The sequence below is a fragment of the Erithacus rubecula genome (assembly GCF_903797595.1).
Source record: "Erithacus rubecula genome assembly, chromosome: 14".
Classification (NCBI taxonomy): Eukaryota; Metazoa; Chordata; class Aves; order Passeriformes; family Muscicapidae; genus Erithacus; species Erithacus rubecula.
This window is the reverse complement of record NC_136666.1, coordinates 9747699-9768973: the sequence shown is the minus strand read 5'-3', so window position 1 is coordinate 9768973 and position 21275 is coordinate 9747699. Positions and strand designations below refer to the sequence as shown.

Genomic DNA, 21275 nt, shown 5'->3' with positions numbered 1-21275 from the left:
ACCACATATGATATAACTGGTGCAGAAACTGAAAATAGTCTTCCCTCAAATAAAACACCTGCTACCATTAGGCAACACAGGTTTCCAAAGAGATTCAGACAATTCCAAAGGCAAAAAAAAAAAATCCTCCCCCCACTTTTCTCCCCCCCTTAGCTGAAAGGGGAATAGCTGCAACACAGAGCAATAACACTTAATTTTTCCTGCCTGTGTTTGTAATCAGAGCTCTTACAGGCCTAGACACCCTATAAAACTGATTAAAATTGAGAAAAAAATTGCCATGTTTTACATAGTTTTTACATATCTTTGTTCTAAATGCTAAAGACCTGCGAGACATTCTTCTCATCAAGAACAAACACACAGACAACAGCACAGCAGCCTTCAGTGATACAACAAAGGACAATTTAAGACAAATGACTTGGAGCAAATGCTATCACTGAATAATCCCACAGCAGCTGTCATAATTAGTTACCTCCAATCTCATCAGAATCAGGGAAGTTAGAGTTAAAATCGAGCTCTCTTCCTGTAACATTGTGTAACTCCAAAACAGCAGCATTATCCTCGCTATTTTAGAATTAACATTTCTTCATAAGATAATGTGGAACCGCTCGATTCTTCCACACCAGAACACCCGGTGCAAGCCGAAAGATGACAAAAGAAACTCGGTCAAGTTTGAGCCTCTCAGCACCTTATTTCCTGTCTAAAGAGCCCTTTTGTTCTGCTTCCCTGCATAAATGTTAATATCCTGCCATCATTAGAGAGCGAAACGACGAAGGAAAGCCCCACGCACATGAACTCCACTGCCCCGGAGGGCGGAACGACGCCACACGACGCGATTAGAAGGGCAAAATTCCTACCAACACGATCTCCACAATTTTCTGTTCGCTTCACCCCAGATTAACTTCACTTGGAGCTGCACTTCGGCGCAACCTACCCTGGGCACGGGCCCGCCCTCCCGCTCCTATTGGCCGAAGAGGAAAAGCCCCGCCCCGCCGGCCGGGCCGCGCCCGCTGATTGGCGGAGCGGCGTGTCCGTCACGTAAAGAACTTTTCCTCGCTAGCAGGTTAGGCTGGGCGGGCTCGGGCACCCCGGGCGCGCGCTCTTAAAGGGGCCGTGCCCCGCTCCCGCCGTCACAAACCCGAGCCGCGGGCGGGCGCCCCCCGGAATGATGCCGGGGAACGGACCCCGCTCCCCGCGGGCGCCCGCCCCTCCCGGCACCTCGCTCGGGGACGGGGGTCGGGGGTGGAAGCGAGGATAACACCCGAGCGAGCTGGGAACGCTTCTCCCGCGGCAATTACACAACTGCCGCTTGCTCCACTTATGGGATAAAATTAGCTGTGGGTTTGGAGCCCATCCGCGCTTTAAGGGTGACTGGAGTTACCCTGGGAGGCCGAGCACACTATATAAATTAGTAACCCTGGCTAAAAATACACCGGGTCGCCGGTTCCAAAGACTTCCACCCATTTAAAGCATGAGTCAGCAGGAGCTCCGCAGGAAGTGACTGTCTCCATCCCACAAGGTACCACGGCTTCTGCCAGAAACTTTTTGTGCTTATTCAGGCTTCACTTGACTGAACAAATTTGCAAGATCCTGGTCACGTTATGACAAGAGCGTTTCTCACGGCAGAGTTTCCTCTCAGCACCATACAAAAACCTGCCTTTTGGCTCAAAAGGGGTTCTTTTTCCTCTGTGCAAACGCAGATGTGACTCCCTACGTATCTATCCAGTGAAAAGATAAGTAAAAACAAAACAAGGCTTAAATATTTCACAAGTGTTGATAGGACACCTGGTTCAAGACGAACCTTGCCCCATTCCTAACAAGCAACACAGGGAAGAGCCAGAACACAGTCAGTGTTCCCTCCTGCACCCACAAGTATCATCATAGTTACACAAGACTTAACCCGGGTAGCAAGGCTGCCTTATGTAAAATATTCTCACGTGCTTAGTGTAAAACGACTAAAAATATCAAGCTAGAGGAAGATAAAGCACTTGTCAGCACAAGCACATTTGGGTTGTTTTTGTCGTGTGCAAAGGCAGAAAGGAAAAACTTGTTTCTGGTTCTTGTCACCTTTCCTCTGCCAGTGCTGGAGCTGCCTGCCTTCCCTTACTTCACCCACCACCAGCACCACAAAACAGGGAAGTTTTAACTTCCCTAATACAGATTAATAAAGTCCAAGGCAGTCCAGCACACTGCTTTACTGCAAATACTATGCAACATCAGGAAAATATTTACAGCTAAGTGTTCCCTTGAGCTGTGGTACACCAAAAAGAGCATAAAAAACACCTTCAGGAAGGACATTTACTTCTGCTAAAACGATGAAATAGCACATTTTGTGTTACTTATTTTAAAGCAACCTGTCATGCCACAAATCCAAGTACAACTGAAAAGCAGCAATTGGTTTTAAGCTGATATATATGAAACACTACAAGAGCAGAATTAGTAATATCCACATAACTTCCCCCACCACACCTAAAATATAAACGGAAAGAACCAGACTTTAATCCTTGCATCTGAATTCAGTGCCCTGCAAGAGCCAGCACTGCTGGGAGCTGATCTGGGGTCCCCTGAGGATAATTCATACTTGCATGACACTTTTTTTGACCAACCCTTATCTAAGCAAACAAAACCAAGAACACAGTTCATGCAAACAAAACAGACCAGTAAAGCATCCCTCAAGTATCTCAGTAACCAATCTTGGAAAGCTTCAATTTGGAGCACATTAACTCCAGGCCCACAAAAACAGCAGCACAAATCACAAATTTTATCAACCAAACTGCCAACTGCTGGAAGACATGACAATCCTGTAGTCAATACTGCTGTTGAGGTACTTTAAAAAGAAGAGAGGAAAAAAACCCAAACCAAATATACTACTCTGAAAGTCTCCAGCTCTATTTGCTACCACAGCAGTCTCACCCCCTTGTAATAGCAATGAAAAGTAATTTTTATCATCAAACATCCCACACTTCAGCTCGTGCTTCTGTCACACGGGCAACTAGCAATTCTTATCACCACAGGGGAGATGTTCCATTCCTTTTCCTCCCCACCTCTTCCCCCCACATGCCCTGCAGTCTGGCCAACTCCTGAAACCAGCTCTGGTGCTAATCAGCCCCTTCCACCTGCCTTGAGTCTCTGAGCTGGCAGAAGTTTGGCCAGCCTCTGGTGAGCAGGAGCATGGCTGACCCAGAGCAGAAGGGATGGCAAAGAAAACTCTCCCCTGCCCAGCACTGGCCTCCCAGCTTTGCTTACCCCATCTCATTTAAAACCAAAACACACACACACACACCATTACTATCCTAATAAGAAAGCTCCAAGAGTAATTTGCTATCCTGATAAAAGTGAGGATCCCCATGTTGTCTGTGAAGTGAGGTATCCAAGCTAGATTCATGGTTGACCCTAGGTTACTGAACTAGAAATCACTTCTGTACCTAAATCTTGGGTTAAAAATTGCATTAAAAAATTGCTACTCAAGTCATTATCCCATGCTGAAGGAAATGTAGTAAAATCAGATTTAAAAGCCTAATTTTCAGTCTATGTTTCAGCAAAAAGCCATCTATTTTCCTTCTAAACACACATACATTCTGGGAAAATGACACAGGCACATTAACTCAGGCTCAAGTTAAGCCTTTGTTGCTCTTACAATATATGTAGCAATGCAGAAAAAAATAAAATAGCAGATTGCAGCTGCAAGAACACTAAACAGGGAAGCTTCCACAGCAGTGTTAAAAAAAAAATCAGTTTGTTGCTACCCAACTTTGGACTTGGACACTAAGAGAGCACCTGACTCTCATTTGACTACAGTAATCATAGAACAGCTAAAAGGCCATTTGTTCTGTAATCTCACACATGCAGAAGACAACAAGTTTGGGAGACCTGACAGCTCAAGAGATCAGGAACAGAGCCTTCCATCTCTAAGTCACCAGTTCAAACAGAGACAAGAATAGTAGTGATCAAAAGCTACATGTGATGGCTGTTCAGGGATTAGATGAAGAGATGGTTACTCAATGTCCAGGTCCCAGTAGATCAGTGTGATCACAAGAGCTTTCCTCACTATTCTGCACCTGGTTTTTCAAGTTTTCAGTCCTGAATCCATTACACCTCCTGGATTCTGTACATGTTAATAAGTAGTAAAGAAACTGATCTGTTGCATACACACACTGAGCTGGCTTTGGAGAAAAGGCCTTTACCCTGTGCTTCTCAATGATGTCTGCACTACAGCACATGCTGAATTTTTTATTATTATTATAGTTCAGACTTTTAGCTATTCTTTTTACTAGAGACAGCTTTCAAAGTAATATTTAGCTTCCCATGCCTTTCACACCATCAGATGCCTTAACACTGTTTATAAACAATAGTTCTCAATCTTGCTGTGTATTTCTGAAATATATCAATTTATAGATTATATTAGCATAGTAATTTCAGACCTTTTCCATTTGAGAAATGACTCTGAGGCAGCATTAATTTTTTTATCAAACCTAAAAAAACCCCAGTATTTCATGCAGGCCATGTCTACCTAAAAGCAGTGGGAAAAAAAATCCCAATATGAAGAAACAAACATTCCTTTTCATATTATGCACTCTTCAATACATCAGTGTGTAGTCTCTGCAAAGTCTGCTAGCAGCATCTCCTTTCCAGCCTGACTTTATTTTGAAAGTCTGCAAAATTACCTGCAATTTCCAGGCTGGATAAGCAAGATGAAAACAAGTTCAGAGTGTATATTGACTGAAGGTCCCCAGAGCTTGGGTTCATTGTCCTGCTTCAAACACCACTACCAAAAACAACCTTCACAAAAGCCCAACAATACACAGACCATAATTCTTAGTAGCACATTACTTCCCGAGAATGAAATTGCTGATGAAAAGCCAAGATCCTAGAAACCTAGCAGGAAACTTATCCTCAGCTGTAACTAAGGAGGCCCTCACATACAAAGAATTCAACTTGCTATTCCAGGAGTTTGAAGAGAACATACCAGACTGATGAGATTACTGAAATCTCGAACTTCTGAGATTCCTCTTGCTGCTTTCAATCCCAGATGAACTACAGCACTGCAATAATCAGATCTGGAAACAACAAAGGGGTGCACGTGGTAAATACAGAGAGCTCTGCTGAGCTGTCTGGACAGCAGTACAGACACACCAGACAGACACATTCCCCTGGATGTTTTAGCAGCTACCTCAAACCACCCAAAGCTTGGCTGACTTGAGATGTTATTAAAGTTCCAGCATGTTAAATCCCAACTCTTTCAATACAGGGAATAAGCCCTTAACAGAATCATTTGCCCTTGCCCTGTGGCCCCCTGGCCTAAAGCTAGATATTCCTAACAGTTCTCAATCTCTCAGCAGCTGCCACATTGCTTTGCTTTGGGGAAGTTGTTGGGATTTTTGGGGGGGTGTGTGATTTGGTTGGGTGGATATTTTTTCTTTATTTTTTCTTTAAATCAGAACATGGAATTGTATCTTGTACAGCTGCACAGCCAAGGTCTCTGGTGACAGAGGGCTACATCACTTGCTTCAGCCAAAGTCCTTGAAAAAGGACCTAGACATTTTAAAAGACACTTCCTTGATATCAGGTATCTCTTGGGTGGAGCAAAAATAAGTATACTACAGTTTCCATTTAATTCAGCATAGTCCAAGTGCATTTATATGTAATCTATAATAATCTTTGTAGGTCAAATGATGTATCTTGAATGCAAGTCACAGCCCATTCAGTATTAAAAAAAAAAAAAAAAGCTGCATAGCAATTAACTGCCAAGAAAATGGAGGCAGAAGTTTGTATACTTCCAATTTTCTCAGAAATAAGACTGATTAATATAGCTGTTCCAAAACTACACACTTTCACAGAAACAGGGATTACCTTTATCTGTAACCATAGCAACTTTTCAGTAGTTTGTGTTAATGCTACTCTCTCTGATAACTTGCCACTATCTCTTTCAAGCTATTTGTGTAAGGTTTTGAATGTGCCATCTGAGACCATGAAGTAACAAGAAGTTGAAATGTAAACATACATTCTTCAATCACACTCCTGTAAGTATACTATGTCACATACAATGTTGTTAATTTTTGCCATAAATTCATGATTAGTCAAGAAGCTAAATAGTAACAGATTAAAATAAATTTAACATGATTCACAAGTTTTTAAGACAAACACTTTAACAGGTACTTTATAAAATATATACACAAGGCAGTTTTTCCAGTAGTGAAGATTACCTTCTTCTCTATCTGCAAAGTAATATACCCCAGAAATTATGTCACTGACATGTCAGAGACTTTGTTATTCAGTATCATAAGCAACAAAAATCCTCCCATTATACATTTATTTTGGCTTGAACAAATACAAGACAAATCAGAAACGAGACAGTCCCCTTGTTCTAAGTTAGGTGATAATAAAGAACAGGTGTAGATACCTCAGCACTACAAAACAAATCAGATAAAATTCAAAGAGTAAAGCTGTAATAGTTAGAGGACAGACAAGAAAGAGACAAAGGAAGGAGCTGACATTTTTACTTCCTCAATTGTTGACTTACCATCATCCACAGCTCAGAAGAGGATTAGCACTCTGTGTAAAAAATTATTTAAGACGACACAAGACAAACAACAACATTTACTGTAAGTACAAGGAAGAAGAGAATATTTTTTTTTTTTTCCTCTGAAGTTCACGAGGCAGCTTACCAAGCTGTGCCATTCTCTTTTCAGCATAGAGTTTGGCACAGTTAAGATGTGAGCACAGAACCTTAGAAGAGTGAAAGAAACTCGGCACGCTCTTTGCTCCCTGTAACTCTTATGCAATGACACCTATTCTAGGACAAGCCTGGACAAACACTCGGGAATGGACTTCAGAACACAACGGTGCACTTGAAGTCAATCCATGCAGGGGGTGAAGGAACCACCATGGTTTTGCCGCATGCCTCCACATGACACCAGCACAAATGGTGGAAGCTTCTGTATTTTCGTTGTTGCTGCTGTCGTTATTAGCAGTAAGGTAACTGCCCTTGTAATTTTCTAAGGTTACCCAATCCTAACATCCTGTGGAAACACGAGTGGATGTTCACACCCCTTATCTATCACTCCAGGCTTTTGGCAAAGCCTAGGAGGCAAGTTGGGTTAAATCTCACAGGGTTCCTGGGCGAACACCAAAACAACAACAATAACTTCTCATAAAGCAAAACGCCAAAGTACGACAGACCGTGCAAGCGTTTAACCAGAAGTGCGGTACAGCACGAAGTGCACGCTGATTCCCGAGCGCTCCTGTCCCCAGAGCAGCCGAGCGCTGGCCGGGCTCAGCGAGGGGCAGCGGCCCGCGGCGGGCGGGGCAGCGCCGGCGGCTCGGCCGCTCCGAGCGCCGCGCTCCGTGCCGAGGGCCCAGCGCTGGCGGCGGGCCGCCCCTGCCTCTCCCTTCCACCCAAGGACACGAGTACAAACACCTCTGCCCCGGGATGGCTCCTGCGCACGCAGCCGCCCGCCGGGGGTGGGGAGACGAGGACGGAACCACCAAAAAAGGCAGAGAAAAAGCCGCGGGCCCCGCGCCCGCCGTCGCCCCGCAGCCCCTCGCCCGCTGCGTGCGGGGGTCGGGGGTGCGAAGGGGGGACCCTCCCCACAGCCCCTCCGCCGCTCCCCGGGGCCGGTGGGCGGGCGGCCGCCGTTCCCCCGCCCCGCGGCGGTGCGGGGCCGCGGTCGCAGCCCCGGCCCGGCCGCCCCGGCCCCGCCGCGCTCCCTCACCTGCGCCGGGCCCGCCGCGCCCGCCGGCCCCGCTCGCTCCTCACCAAACTTTTTTTTCCCCTTTCTCCGTGTTTCGTTGCCCTCGGAGTGACGCGGGCGGGCGCTGATTGGCGGAGCCCAGGAAGGGAGGCCGCGGGGAGCGGGGGGCGGCGCTACGGCCCGCGAGTAATAATTACACGGCGACGGCGGCGACGTGAACCACCGAATGCTATTTAAAGGGACAGCACCCGCCCCGCGCCCCCCCCCGCCCGCAGGGGTGACCTGAGGCGAGCGCGGCGGCGGCGGGAGGGCGAGCGGGCAGCGGCTGCCGGGGCGGCGGCGTCCGCCCTCCTGCCCAAAAAATAAATTCATTTTGCTGTGAAAATGCTGTGGATGCGCCTGCTCCGCCCTCCAGATTCGTGAAAGGGAAGGTCTCTCCTAGCGGGGTACCTGCGGGGCTCAGTCCCTCAGAGCCTCCTCGCCTCTGTGCCCTGTGGGAAGGCAGCGTGGGCTAGGAGTCTTATTATCTGTAATGTCACCTGCTTGTTGGTGGTTTTTTTCTTCTTTATGGCTCTTAGACAATCCACTACAGCTTCTTTACATGCACACCATTTCCACCACACGCCCGATATATATGGATGTATTTAATTTTTTTTAATACACTCTCCCCACTTGTCACAGCCGGCTGTAGCCCAAACCATGCAGGGAGGTTTTAAAGGTGAGATTTAAGGATGATGAGTGAGTTGTGGCTGGAAGCAGATAGGGAGTACAGGATTCCAGGGACAAAGCTAAATTAAAGGAGATTTTTATCCGTGGATAAGGGGAGAGGAGCGGGCCAAGGCTAGAGCAGCTGCCAGGAGGTGAGTGGAGTTTGCAGAGTTTTGGAGGAGGGAAGGAAAAGCGTGTGATTGTGCAGCCAGAGAAGCTGAGGCTGGATACAACGTTCTCATTTCATACAATCACAGAATATACTGAGCTGGAATGGACCCGTCAGGATCATTGATTTCCTAGGGGTACTGTGAAGAGATTTAAAATTTGGTGTCTTTTTTTTTTTTATCAGAGGAAAACATTGCAAGGGGACACATAAAGATTTCAGCAAAGATAAAATCCAAGCAGAGACTTCTTGCTAGGAGCTTGCTCTCACCCACGTTGAGAGCTGAGTAGGTAGATACATAAACCTGGAAAAAGCACTAAAGGGAAGAAAACACCTTGTTTGTTTTGAATATCTGAGCTTGGATCAACACTAGAAAATGCTGGTGCAACCAGCATGGAAGTGCTAGCATAGCTTTACAGCTATTTTGGTAGAGATTATTCAGTCTTGGCTGTCTTTGCTGATGCAATAGGTTTTCCAAATGCCAGGTTGCATGAGCAGAAGATGACCTGCATTGCATGTGGGTATCACAGCATTCACCACAACATTACTTGGAGCGCTTTCATGGTCTTGGCAGTAATCATAAGGAGCTGCAGGGAGTGATGATCACATTCCTCCCAGGCTCTCCATGATCATCTTTTTAATATGTTTGTAGGTTTTTTTAAAAAAACCTTGTTTTCCCCTCTGCTTCTTCTCAGACTGCTTTCTTTGCGTCAAGTTTCATCTCATTATTGGAAATATAAATGCAGAATAGTAGGGCACAACATCCTCAGTGTTTAGGAAAAGGCCAGCTGATTGTTCTGCAGTTGTGAGTGACCAGCACAGCAGCTGGCAGAACAGCAGCGTAAATACAAGGGAAATGCAAACAGTGCCAGGAGTTACTGACCAGCAACACATGGTGCAACAAATGTTACGTTGTGGCATCAGATGTCAGGGGGGAGCAGCAGAATGTTCAAATGTGATCTTACTCAAGTTGCGGGTGACGCTCATCATGTGCTGAAATGAGAAAACTCAGTTACAATAATGATGGAGTAAGTGAGTTTCCTGGAGCACTCAGAATCACTTTGGTACAGTCAAAAGCTGCCACAACTCAGAAAAGGCAAACAACGTCTAGGAAAATAGTGAACAGAGAGTTTTGTGCCTTTTGCATTAAAAAGGAGTAGTCAAACTGTCTCTGAGGAAAAAAAAAATCCCAAACAAAATGGCCAGGTTTATTCTTGGGGTAGAATAAAGGATGCATTTAAAAATAAAATGTACATGTTGTTCCACTGGGGATGAAAAGCATAATATTGAAGAAATAGTTCAGTTTTCTAGTTTGAGGATCTAGGGACTGATAGTCTAAAAAATCTTGCTGTAGTCAAGTAGGATAAAGATTAAAAGGGAAGTGTATAATCAGAGAAATGGCTAAGGTTTTAACCACGCAGAGAGGGGCATCCTTGGCTTTGAAATCAGCTGAAGAAGTCAAGTGATTCTGAGCCAGCAGCTGAAAACAGAAGTCTGTTTTCTGTGGAGCACTGCAGAGAAGGAGTTGGAGGCTACTGGTCTACCCTGAGCTGATCAGAATAATTTTTATTTTTGAGAGTGCACAAATGTTCAGTAGGGCACGGGACTGCCTGAAGCATGAGGAGCCTGATATTCAGTGGGATGTTCTTCATGGAACAACTTCATTCAACCAGGCATGATTTCGCTTTGACAGAGAAATCCAAGAGAAACTCCAAAATTAGGCAGGAGATGCCAGTCCAAGCTGAAACACGCAGGAGAGAGGTGAAAGGTTTCCCAGCTGTGCCAGTGATTTGATGATGTACAGCAAAATGGTGAGAGGCAATCAGTGAACGTTGCTTCCTCTTCTACAACGTCACAACTGCAACGTTGTTTATTCTCCTTGACCTGCATTACTCACATCTGCTTTTGTATATTAATGCTCCCATCATCTTCATTCCCCAGCACAACTTGCTTTCATGGTTTTAAGGACCATCTATCTATTCATAGACCTCTTTAGAAAATATGGGCACAATTTTTCTGAAAGAGGTTTCTTCTGATTTTTACTCCTTTCTCCCAAATTCATTTAATCTATCTGCTAACACAGAGGACCTTTTCCTTTGGCTCCTTTTATGTTTGCTTCTACTATAGTGGCTTGTTATTTCTTTTGCTAAAGCTTTAGAAATCACTAGAGGAATCTTAGTAATGTATTCATTTTGAGGTGGGTTTATCTTCAGAGCTGGTAAATGGGAAGTCTCTTCTTCACCCCAGTGGGCTTTGGATCTGATGTTAAGTGCTAACATCATTTCAGTTCTAATCTTGTTGTTTGGGGCCCATTGTGCAGCTCCTGACTCTGCTGAGATTTTCACCATAGGTTTATTGAGAGCAGCATCAGCTCCTGCTTCCTGAGAGACAGTCTATAAAAATAAAAAAGAAATAAACACAAAGTTTTCTTGAACAAGTGAATCTTAAATTTTATTTTATTTGAGTCTCACTGGATTTTTTTTTTTTTTATCCACAAGTATGTTGTCCTCTGTTCTAAGCCTTATCCTAACAGGATGAGCTGGAGTTTCAGCTACCCAGACCTACTGGAAATTTGGCCCAGCAGTTATTTGGCAGTGGCCTTCATGAGCAGCAATGCCAGCTTTCCATTGCAATGCCCACATTCAGAGATTTGCAAAATTAGAGTCCAAATTCTGCTTATATTTACAAGCCCAGAAGGCCACTGAGTTCAAGGGGGTTTTAAGATTTTAGCCAAGAGCAGAAATTGGCCAGGATTTTTTCAGACTCCCTCATGCTTCTGTTTATATGATATTACCATCAAGCTCTATTAGCATGCTCCATGATGCATTTTACTTTTAAATTACATAAAGGATATTTACTGTGCTGATGCTACATAGTTTGCAAGAAAGATGCACATATGGAAATGAAAAAACATCAATTACCATCAGGATTTCCAGCTTTCAGCATTCATTTTCCAAAACAACCCAGGGACTATTTCTCATTTGAAAAAAAAAAAAGAAGCAGAAATGAAAATCCAATTTCTTGGCATTTATCTATGGAATTCTGGAGCTTTACTCATCAAGTCTGTTGTGAAAATGGTTGGAATAAAAAAGCCTCGTATTGTTCAAAACTTTAACACTCTGTTTTATTTTCTGTATGCTGGTTTTCCAGTCAGAGACATGAGTCCATCCCTAAAAATAAAAAATGTTTTTCTGCCTCTGAGAGGATGGGAGAAAAAAAAGTCACCTGGTGAAAAAGGAGTGATCAGCAATGATAATAGGTAAAAACACACAGATAGTAGTTGAGAATGAATGGATGAAAACAGGCAGGTGAGATGCCAGGCACCAGGCAATGCCCACCACTGCCCCAAAGCTCAGAGACCTTGGAGCTGCACAGGCTGAGAGCAAACCAAAAAAGAGTGGCTGTTCCTGGGCAGGGAGGAAGGATTCCCCAGGCTCCAGCCGGAGCCACCGGGCAGCTCAGCACTTTCACAATGAGGCAGATTGTGCTGCCACGTGCTGACAGATCTGCGAGCTTCCTTCTAGAATCTGGGCTGGGGCCTTTTAAAGCCCTGACGACTCCTGCTTAAGCTTTTAATATCCATGTTAAGCAGTTCATTGAGCATTCAGGATAACAGTGTGCCATTGTGGGCTGATGAGTAACTTTAGGCAAAGAAGTTATTTTGTACCTCTGTGCTTTTTCTTCTCCCGCATCTGCTTTGTCTCTGTCTTTCAGGGCAGGAGTGGCTCAGGCTGAGCGTGTCTAGTCATCAACACAGCAACTCCAGTCTCACTGGGAGCCTCTCTGTGCTCCCAATCCTGCCCATAACATAACCCTCTGAATGCATCTGTCTATGCTTTGTATGTGCTACAGCATTTGAGTATTAATTACATTAATCACTATTTTAAATCTGGATTCCTAAATTCTGTAACATTAAAGGAGCCATATACTATATGCATAAACCCTTCCACAAATGCATGGAAAGCCCAGAGGATATCAATTCCTGCTAAATTGTGGAGGGCACAGGGATCGGAGATGCTCTAACACGATGGCTTCAGCCATGAAAAGTTTCCATGCACTCAGGAAAGCTGGCCCTACCTGTTTCTGCTCTAGTCCTTGAAATTTAAGGGGAGAAAAAAATCCCATTGTCAGGGCAGGACTGCTTGGTGATCCTTTAATAGCAGCACTCCTTCAGAGACTTTTAAATCCAGCAGAATTTAATTCATCCCTGAAGGTATTCTGAGCCAATTTTTGCTTTTGCAACTTTCTGTTGTCTCCACTGCATGTAGGAAAGCTCTTAGCTCACACTGTGCCTGAACACATCCTGGTGTCTAGAGAGCAAACAATAGGCCTGAAGCACCTGTCAAGGATCTGGATACAAATGTCCCAAATGACAAAAATCTCTGTTCAGCCGTTTTCCCACCTGCTCAGGAATGCCAGGAGCACCAGACTACTATGGGTTTGGCACTCTTGTTTGTTCTGTTCCTGTCCATCTGACCTTGCTAGCTCACACAGGCTATTTGTCAATGCCAGAAAAATCTGCTGCAAACACGGAGGGAGTATCTGGTGTCAGTATTCTCCAGCTCCTTGAGGGAACTACCTCATTAGGGGAGCTAAAAAATCACTTTGATTGCTTAGAAGTAAACCATTTGTTTTACAAAACTCTCTAAGCAGCTAGTAACTTCTTGTAAAATTATAATGCCTGAAGTCTTTTTCTAAAGCAGTCTTGGATACTTGAATGGCTGGAAATTTGCAGGTGATAAAAAGTTTTACAGCAAAGCAGATCTGATCAATGTTTCCTTAAATTAGAAAATTATTCTTCTCTGTCAAAATGTAATTAGATTTTGATATATTAAAAAATAAAATAAAATGTTCTACTGGAGAAAGTTATAAAACAGGACATTTCTATAGTTTCACAGATCCTCAAAATGCATTTGAGATTTTGTATGCTTTCTTTAGGAAATTTGAGGCTGAGGCTTTTAATATACCTACAGCACATATTTTTGTCTCACAATATCCAAGTATTGTGTCATAATCAGCTTTGATGTCTCTCATTAACTTTGGCAGAGGACTCACCAAGCTGAGATGGGATCACTGCTGTCCTGGTATCCTCCCTCTGAAAAGATGCCTTTTGGAAGATTGATAGCTGGGGCTGCCTTTGGGTAGCACCTTTCAGTCAAGGATTCTAAAGCAATCACAGAAATTCCCAAGTCATCCTAGCCAGAAATTGGGCCCAACCTCCCTGTTTTTCTGCAGTGTACTTTGCTCACTGTACCACATCAGGAGGGACAGAGTCTATCCATCTCTCTCCTCTGTGCTGGCAGTTTCCCAGGGAATTGCTTGTGAACACAGATTACTGACCATGCTCCCTGCTCTCTACATGGGGAGAAGGGAGGTGCAGAGAGGGACAGGTATCGTGTTCCTGTTCTCCTGTAACAGATCAGGATCCCTTGGGTAGTATCACTTCTGAGCTGTAGCCTGTGTGAGGACCACAGTGACAGAATCAGAGCAGAGGCCTGTCCATCCTCATTCCTACCCTACCCCTGATAGATTTTACAAAAGCAGATCTGGTCCAGCTGAAATACTGTTTAATTTAATTTGATTTTATATGAAGAAACTCTGATGCCTGATTCCCTATACTGTCTTTTCATGCCTTGTTCACTGCCCAGGAGATATTAAAAAGCCATACTAGCAACTTACCTGAGTTACACACAGGACATGCCCAGTGGACTTCCTGAGAAAAAGTACACACAGAACAAGATTAAGGATTTGGATCACTGACAGGTCTACAGTTGAAGAGCAATAAATCACACCTCTCTCCCAGCTTGCTTCTCTCTGCTTCCTCCTTACTTTTCTGCTTCTCTTCTTCTAAATGAAAGGGACATCTTAGAGGCTTGCAAAATCTTTCCTCCTGTGGGAAATTTCTAATTATCAGAGTGGCCACAATAAAGAACAAGTTCTGCAGAAAGAGAGAAGCATACCACAGTAGAAGGCTGCAGGGTTTTGGTTTTTCTCTTTTTACTTAAAAAACTCTGGTACTTCTGAAAGTCACACCTCCTAGAATATAGTGTCCTGCATGTGAAGATATAGTGGGTTTCACATGCAGTTCAGCCACGAAAATGTTGGGGTGTGTAAGTAATGTAAGGTCTTTGTAAATACTGCCTTATAAAATCTGCTTTATACTGTGCTCTGTTCTTCTGTCTAGCATTCTCTAGAATGTGATTGGGAATATTTATTTTCCCTAATTTCTCTTCCTTAACTGAGGCAAAATATTTACACACCCCACATCGAGCTCACAAAGAATAGTGCTCAGTACTGCTGCTGTTCATTTGCTGGCATACCTAATTACACAGTTGAAAATGTCAACATTAAGTTATGTCTGCATTGATGTGGCTGTTATGGAGCACAGGTGTGCTCAGCCCACCTTCAGCCAGAGCTCAGGCTCTGTACCAGCAGCCATGGCTGGTAGGGCTGCAAAAACAATCAGAATAATACTCACTGAGTCACTAAATGCCAAACTCTGGCTTTAACAACTTGAGTGCTGCTGGTAATCAAGCCAGCTCGTGAAGATCTTGTGCAGTGTGTACCTCCAGAGCAGTGATCACATCCCTGGGTCACAGCTCCCCAGATGGGCAGTGGTGGCCTGGCCACTGAAGGACAAGGTTCATCACCCCCTCTGTCTGCATCTTCCTCCCCATGAGATGTTTCCAGCTCTCTGGGATTGGGGAAGGGGATGGTGACCTACTTTATGACTCAGCTGGCCCAGCTCACAGCTTAAGGCAGTGATGGAGAAGCATTGGTGCTAAAATGCTGGATTATGAACTTTAGAACAGACACACAACCTGTGTGCTGTTTTATGCTACAATAGTGTCTGCAGAAAATACCATGAGAAGCAGTGATCATTCACAAAACTACTGCTGACTGTGCTGGAGCTGGGCTGCCAGAGCTCATGCTACTGGAAGAGAGGAATTGGGAGAAAAACAAACCATAAACCAGAAAGTTTTCTACTAACAAAACACCCCAGTGTAGTTCAAAATCAATATTAAGTCTTGAGTAAATCAGAGAAAGCAGAGCTATAAGTAAAACAGGAGAAAATAAACATTAAAGACGTATGTATTTGTCCATACCTAACAAAAAGTTACTTCTCTGGGATGTTTTTCTGAGTGCTACAAGAGACCTTCTGTATGATCTCAGGCAAAATACATAATTTCTCTGCCATGATGTTAGATAATACTTCCCTACCTTATAATCCCTCATGCTGTGAGTTGCTGAGTGTCAGAGTGCTCATTATGTAGGAATATATCAGCTCCTGAAGAAGGGAGAGGACCTGCAGAAGGCAGATAAAAATGGGATGAGTTCAGTTGTCCTTGAAGTCATCAGGAGCTGAGGACATGGCAGATGCTCAGGTGCTCTCAGGCTCAGTCTCTTGCTAAGGAAGCATTTCTCCAGGGAGCAGATCTAGCACAGGGGCAAGTATTTACACACACAGTACAGGGGACAACTTGATTAATTGCCAAAAACGTGGTTTGATTTCTTATTGACACCCCTTGTAGAAAATATTTCAGTGGAATCAGGACTCATTCTTCCCCTGAAGAATGAGCCCCTGGTAAGGTCTTGAGAAATGTCTGAGTAAATGTCTGGAGGAAGACAAGGGTGGGTGTAGCAGGTGACTGGGCATGTTACCCCTTACAGTGTTACATATATTAAATTGAGTAAGACACAACAGGAAACACTGTAGAGTGCCAGCATTTGGGAAGACATCAGTATTTGGAATTCATCTGATGGATAAATCAAGTGACATTTTTTATGACTGTGTTCTATACCCTTCAGAATGATTTCCACCTGTTAGCAGTGTAAAAACTATGGGCAGATGAGAACAAAATTCATTGCCCATTTCTGTGCACAGATCAGAATCTTCTACCTGCAGCTCAGTTCCCTCCCTGTCCTTATCTCTATTGCCTTATGTATAAGCAGAAAATTAACACTTCAGCTTTTCAGCATTCTTTGTCATGCCCAGGTAATTAAAAGAATGCCACTGCACCTGGTAGAACTATAAAAATGTCTTCCTAAAAATCTCCACAGCATTTAGTATTTTACTCATTGCTGTGTGTTGTTGTGTTTTGCCTGCAGTAAAGCAACCTCATGGAAGTGTGACACTACCACTGAAAGCTAACAAACATTTTCCCTTCAACATCTTATGTTGGCACCATGCTTTTTTTGTCCTTACATTTTGAGTCCTTGTTCTTAACAATCTTTCTCTTTTTGAGAAAAAAAAAAAAAAAAAAAAAAAAAAAGGAAAAAAAAAACAAACAAAAAACCGACCTATCTATAGCTGCAAGCAGGGAACCAGAGCAGACAGTGTTGAAGCTTTCATTCCTTTTCCATATGTGGAGAAGACTGTCTGAAAACTTTATTTCCCAGGGAAATGTAGTCCACATTTTCATCCTGTAATGCCTGAATAATTGCCCTGCATATGACACTATCTCCTGTTAGTGACTGAGGAACTAGATGAAAAAATAAAACAAAGTTTAACATATACAAAATAACATTGATGTCTTTATTAGATAAGGTGTAGGAAGCTGAACCACACAAGCACAGACACAGCTATTAAAGGAAAATTAGAAAGTTGTCAACACAAGCTGTTCAGAAATAATTTCAGGTCCCCCAAAGCCATGTGATTTGCTTACAGACTTTCAGTCTTCAAAATACAGGTTCAGTGTGTTCTTATTTGTCTTTGCTTTCTGATATGCTGGGGAATCATGCAGAACCAGCTTTATTTTACAAATGTGGAGGCTGCAAACTTTTTGCTTAATAGAGATTCTTGAGTGGTACCACGAACCCAGAGATTGCAGCATATCATCACCAAGGCCACATGGCCAGCAGTAACGTGCAGCATTGCTCTGTTCTTCTAGCAAAATCCCTCGTGTTCCACACATGCAGCTCCCTGTGGGCAGGCTGTGTTTTTCCATTCAGCAACTCATCTCAGAGAAAAAGGGCTCTGTCTAGGATTTGCAGACATCTCATTGCACAAAGTGATGCAAAAGCAAGTTGGGACATCACGAAATTCCCATTATGTTCTGTGTGTGCTGAGATTGCCCATAAGTGCATATGCAGTACATGTGACTCATCCCCAGATCCTGGATGTGAGTACAGGAGCCCCAGGTGGGGAGTGTGCCAACAGTGCAATAAGCAACATGACTAACATCTATCATATGTATTTTGTTTTCTCACCCTTTTTTTCAAGGGAAGGCCCACATGTCTTGGCAGGTACTTTTAGTGCTGTCTTTGCATCCAAGAACACAAGCTCTAGGAATTGCATCTCGCACAGGGAGCAGAAGGTGGTGGTGTTTGCCATGGCCATGAGCCCCTGAGGGAGCTCATTATTTACTCTGAGATGTGGCCTGTCCCCTGCCCAGACAAGCTGCATTGTCATTTTGCAGAATCCTATTTACCTGAGGGACGTGGCTGCCAGGGAGGTGTTTAGTCTGAAGGTCTGGAGGATGGGGTGTGCCCAGTCCAGCCATTTCACCATCTTGCTATGATGTCCAAAATTTACAGTGAGAAAATTAGTCTTCTCTCCTTTTTTTTCCCTTATTTTTCTCATTGTAAATTCAGAATAGTATTCAGTCCAAGTGTATGGAGCTGTGTGAATGTGAAGAGGTGAAACAAAATATGCCAAACCCAAACCAAATCAAGGGCACAGTCAACCACAGGCTCTGAAAGTGTAGAATCAGGGGACACATCCCCCTGTGGCTTTCATCCAGCACCAACCATTGATACAATTTTTAAAAAGCCTCAGCAAAAGCAATCTACACTTTCTCAAGTAGTTTGACATATCTGAACAGTGAGACATTGTGCTGAAAACCCTCATAGTGAAAAGCAAAACCCTCATTCTAGATGGAAAGGAAAAAATCACACATTTAGTTTCAGTAAGTACATTCAGTGTTAGCACCAGTGCTGCCAATTCTGGCCATTAGGTCTTATAATATTTCCTGTTTTTTTGAAAACAAGAATTATGTGTAGCTCATGACAAATGAATACCCTGAATTTCTAGCCTTAATGGTTGCAAATCAGGGCTTGAAGACCTGAAATGGGTGTGCCTCACAGCCTTAGAAAACCCAAAGGCAAATTGAAAATATGCATTTTATTGTTTTTGATCAACCTTGTGATTTTAAGTCATGCATGACTTTTCTTGGAGGCCTGACTCACAGCTTTTAAATGTTCATGTGGGGCTGCAGTGCCCCACAAAGAATGAAATGCAGCTACAAGAGCTGTACCTGGTGACAGGTATGGGGCAACCAAGCAAATATGGAGCGTTAGTAATTCTGAGCAATTTTTGTTTTATGTTGGCAAACATGAGGAGCCTGACACTCTGATGCTTTATGGGAAGAGAGAAAGCTGAGGAAGAGCAAGGCAAGGAGAAGAAGGATTCCTGCCTAACTCAAAAAATAGGTGAAAGTTCATCTTGAGAAAAAAAAAATAAACAAAATCTAACAGCTACCGCTGTTTTAATGAAGGGTTGGGAAGGCAGAGAGGGAAGGCTTGTGTTTATATCACAGAGCTGGTAATAAGGGATTCCTCTTCTCACCCTGGTTCTGCCACTGACTCATCCAGCAGGGTTAGGCCTGTGTCAGTTCTCACTTCAGAGCAGATTAGACTTAACCATAGACCCAGCTGCTGTCACATTTGCTTGTGTTGAGTGTTGAGTAACACTTTCTTCCCTGGTGACAATAGTTATGATGGGAGGAAGCTGCACAGTTCACAGGAGGTGAATGACAGAGCCCCATTGTAGTTACAGAAAAGAAGCATCTGCAGCACAGAGGGCTCTAAGGCTTGATTAGTCTATGCCTAGAGCACCTCTTAATTAGCTGAGCCATATGTAGATATCAGGATCTGCTCCTCTCCAGGCTTTTCTTTAGGAGCTAAGGAAGATCTGCAAGCTGAGGTTTGCTTGGTTGGCAAGCCCACCCACTCAGCCAAGTGGCTGGCAAGGTGAGGAAGGATCACCTTGCCCCTCTTCCATGCAAAACTGAATCAGCCACACAAAGGCTGAAGATCACTGTATATTCATGGAGATGCTTCTAAAAATCATGGTGCTTAAGCCTAAGATGCTCTGCTCCAGGACTGAGCTGAGTTTGGAGCCCAGTACAAGTCTCCTTTGTAGAATTTCTGCCAGCCTTGAGTGCACACAGCATGCCAACACCCAAACTTGTTACCCATCACTGGCAGCACAAGAGCACAACTCAGGAAACCCTTCCAGGGAGGTCGTCTTCATGCTAAACAAACATTTGGTTGAAAAATAAAGTTGTAACAAGCAGCCAGTTGCATAGATCCCCAGGCACCATTTGTTCAGGAATTATTTGGTTAATAGTGATGAGTGTTATCAACATTTACACATACATATATAATTCAGAGGTGCCAATAAATATGATAGATCTGCTTTTGTCAGTGCAGGCACCCTGCAATGCCTCATTCCCCCTTTGTAGAGTGGCTGCAGATTTGTTAATAAGCACTAGATTAGAAACTAAATCTCACAGAAACTACATTTGTTGTAATTGTATTATCATGGGAATATTGCTTAATATAAAAGCAAACTTTTCTATTAATTGCTCCTCAGATTTCAAATAAATGTGTGTAGTGAACTTAGGCCAATGCCTCATTTGTGCTCTTATGGAGGCCTGTACATTTTTACTTTTGATTTGAAGTGAGATTTCACATCTCCCTTTGCTATTTTCTCAAAGAAAACATTGCCTTGCTACAGTTTCCAACTCTTACATTATCTGCTTCACCTTTATTGTTATTAGTCAGGTACACAAAAATCAGAGTGAACAGCTAAAAACTGTGCAGCATTAAATGCATTAAATGCACACTTCAGGACTTACAGCTGCTGTAAACCCCTCACCTTTACACTCACTGGCTCAAGAACTTCATGTTCCCCTTTTATTGCACACCCATAACTTACAGCACTATAAAAACACATCATTGTTTTTCCTGATAATTTTGCCACCCTGCTATTTTACGAGCCAGTCGGTTGGTCTGCAAGTACATGCACCAGGTGCTGTATCTTGATGAAGGAACTGGATCATTGCCAAATAAAACAGTCAGACTATTATTATGGCTAATACGCTAGAAGTGTTTGCAATGGGTTTTTAAATAATCCTCTACATTTATATTGCACTATTCATCCTGAAGAGATCCAAGGTGCTGTGGAAGGCTGATAATGGGTCTTTTTGCTCATTGCTGGAACGTGACTGCTGCTAAACTGGAGAAATAGTGACCATCCTGCACAAACAGCATTAGTGAGCACAGCAGGTAATGAAGCAAACAATAATATTGCCATTTGGAATTGCAAGGTAATTGCTTGATTTGGAATTTGATGAGGACATAAGAGCTGATATGCTGCTGCTTGTAAAAATATGCTCCAAAGTATTTTGTGGTCGTTTCATCACTTGTGAGTGATGATGGCACTTCCACAAGCATTAGGTTCCCTGTGACCATGCTTGGCACAGTATTTCCAACTGAGCTCAGGGACAAGGCTGTGACTTGGAAGGTTCATTTCTAGCAGTCATGAGTTTCTCTAAAATGTTTCCTAAGCAGTCCAGTGACTTGTGAAGCCCAGCTTTCTTTGGCTTAGGACCTGAGATCACAGAGCTTTACTCACTACAGCCCAAACGTGATATGTGTGGGAAGGTGGATGACAGGCAGCCTTCAGCCAGGGATGTGTAGGTGCTTTT

The 21275-nt window shown here is 43.5% G+C and overlaps 2 protein-coding genes across 6 annotated transcripts in view; one reads left to right on the top strand and one right to left on the bottom strand.

The window, feature by feature from the left end:
• The window catches only part of ZFAND6 (zinc finger AN1-type containing 6), a 36118-nt gene extending 28204 nt beyond the window's left edge, over positions 1-7914 (bottom strand). The window contains exons 1-2 of one of the 4 annotated variants that reach the window (XM_079317546.1): positions 7710-7914; positions 4964-5054 (exon numbers count right to left, since the gene is read on the bottom strand). Coding sequence is in view for 1 of the 4 variants with exons in the window: in XM_079317545.1 (XP_079173671.1) it covers positions 788-789 (2 nt within the window). In the remaining 3 variants the exon portion in view is untranslated. Of the gene's footprint in view, positions 1-787; positions 942-4963; positions 5055-7709 lie in introns of those variants that run through there. The other 3 variants (XM_079317548.1, XM_079317547.1, XM_079317545.1) reach the window with 3 other exon arrangements.
• BCL2A1 (BCL2 related protein A1) overlaps positions 1077-21275 on the top strand; it is a 35077-nt gene continuing 14878 nt past the window's right edge. The window contains exons 1-2 of one of the 2 annotated variants that reach the window (XM_079317550.1): positions 1077-1516; positions 6795-6972. The gene's annotated coding sequence lies outside the window, so the exon portion shown is untranslated. Of the gene's footprint in view, positions 1517-6518; positions 6973-21275 lie in introns of those variants that run through there. The other variant, XM_079317549.1, reaches the window with a different exon arrangement.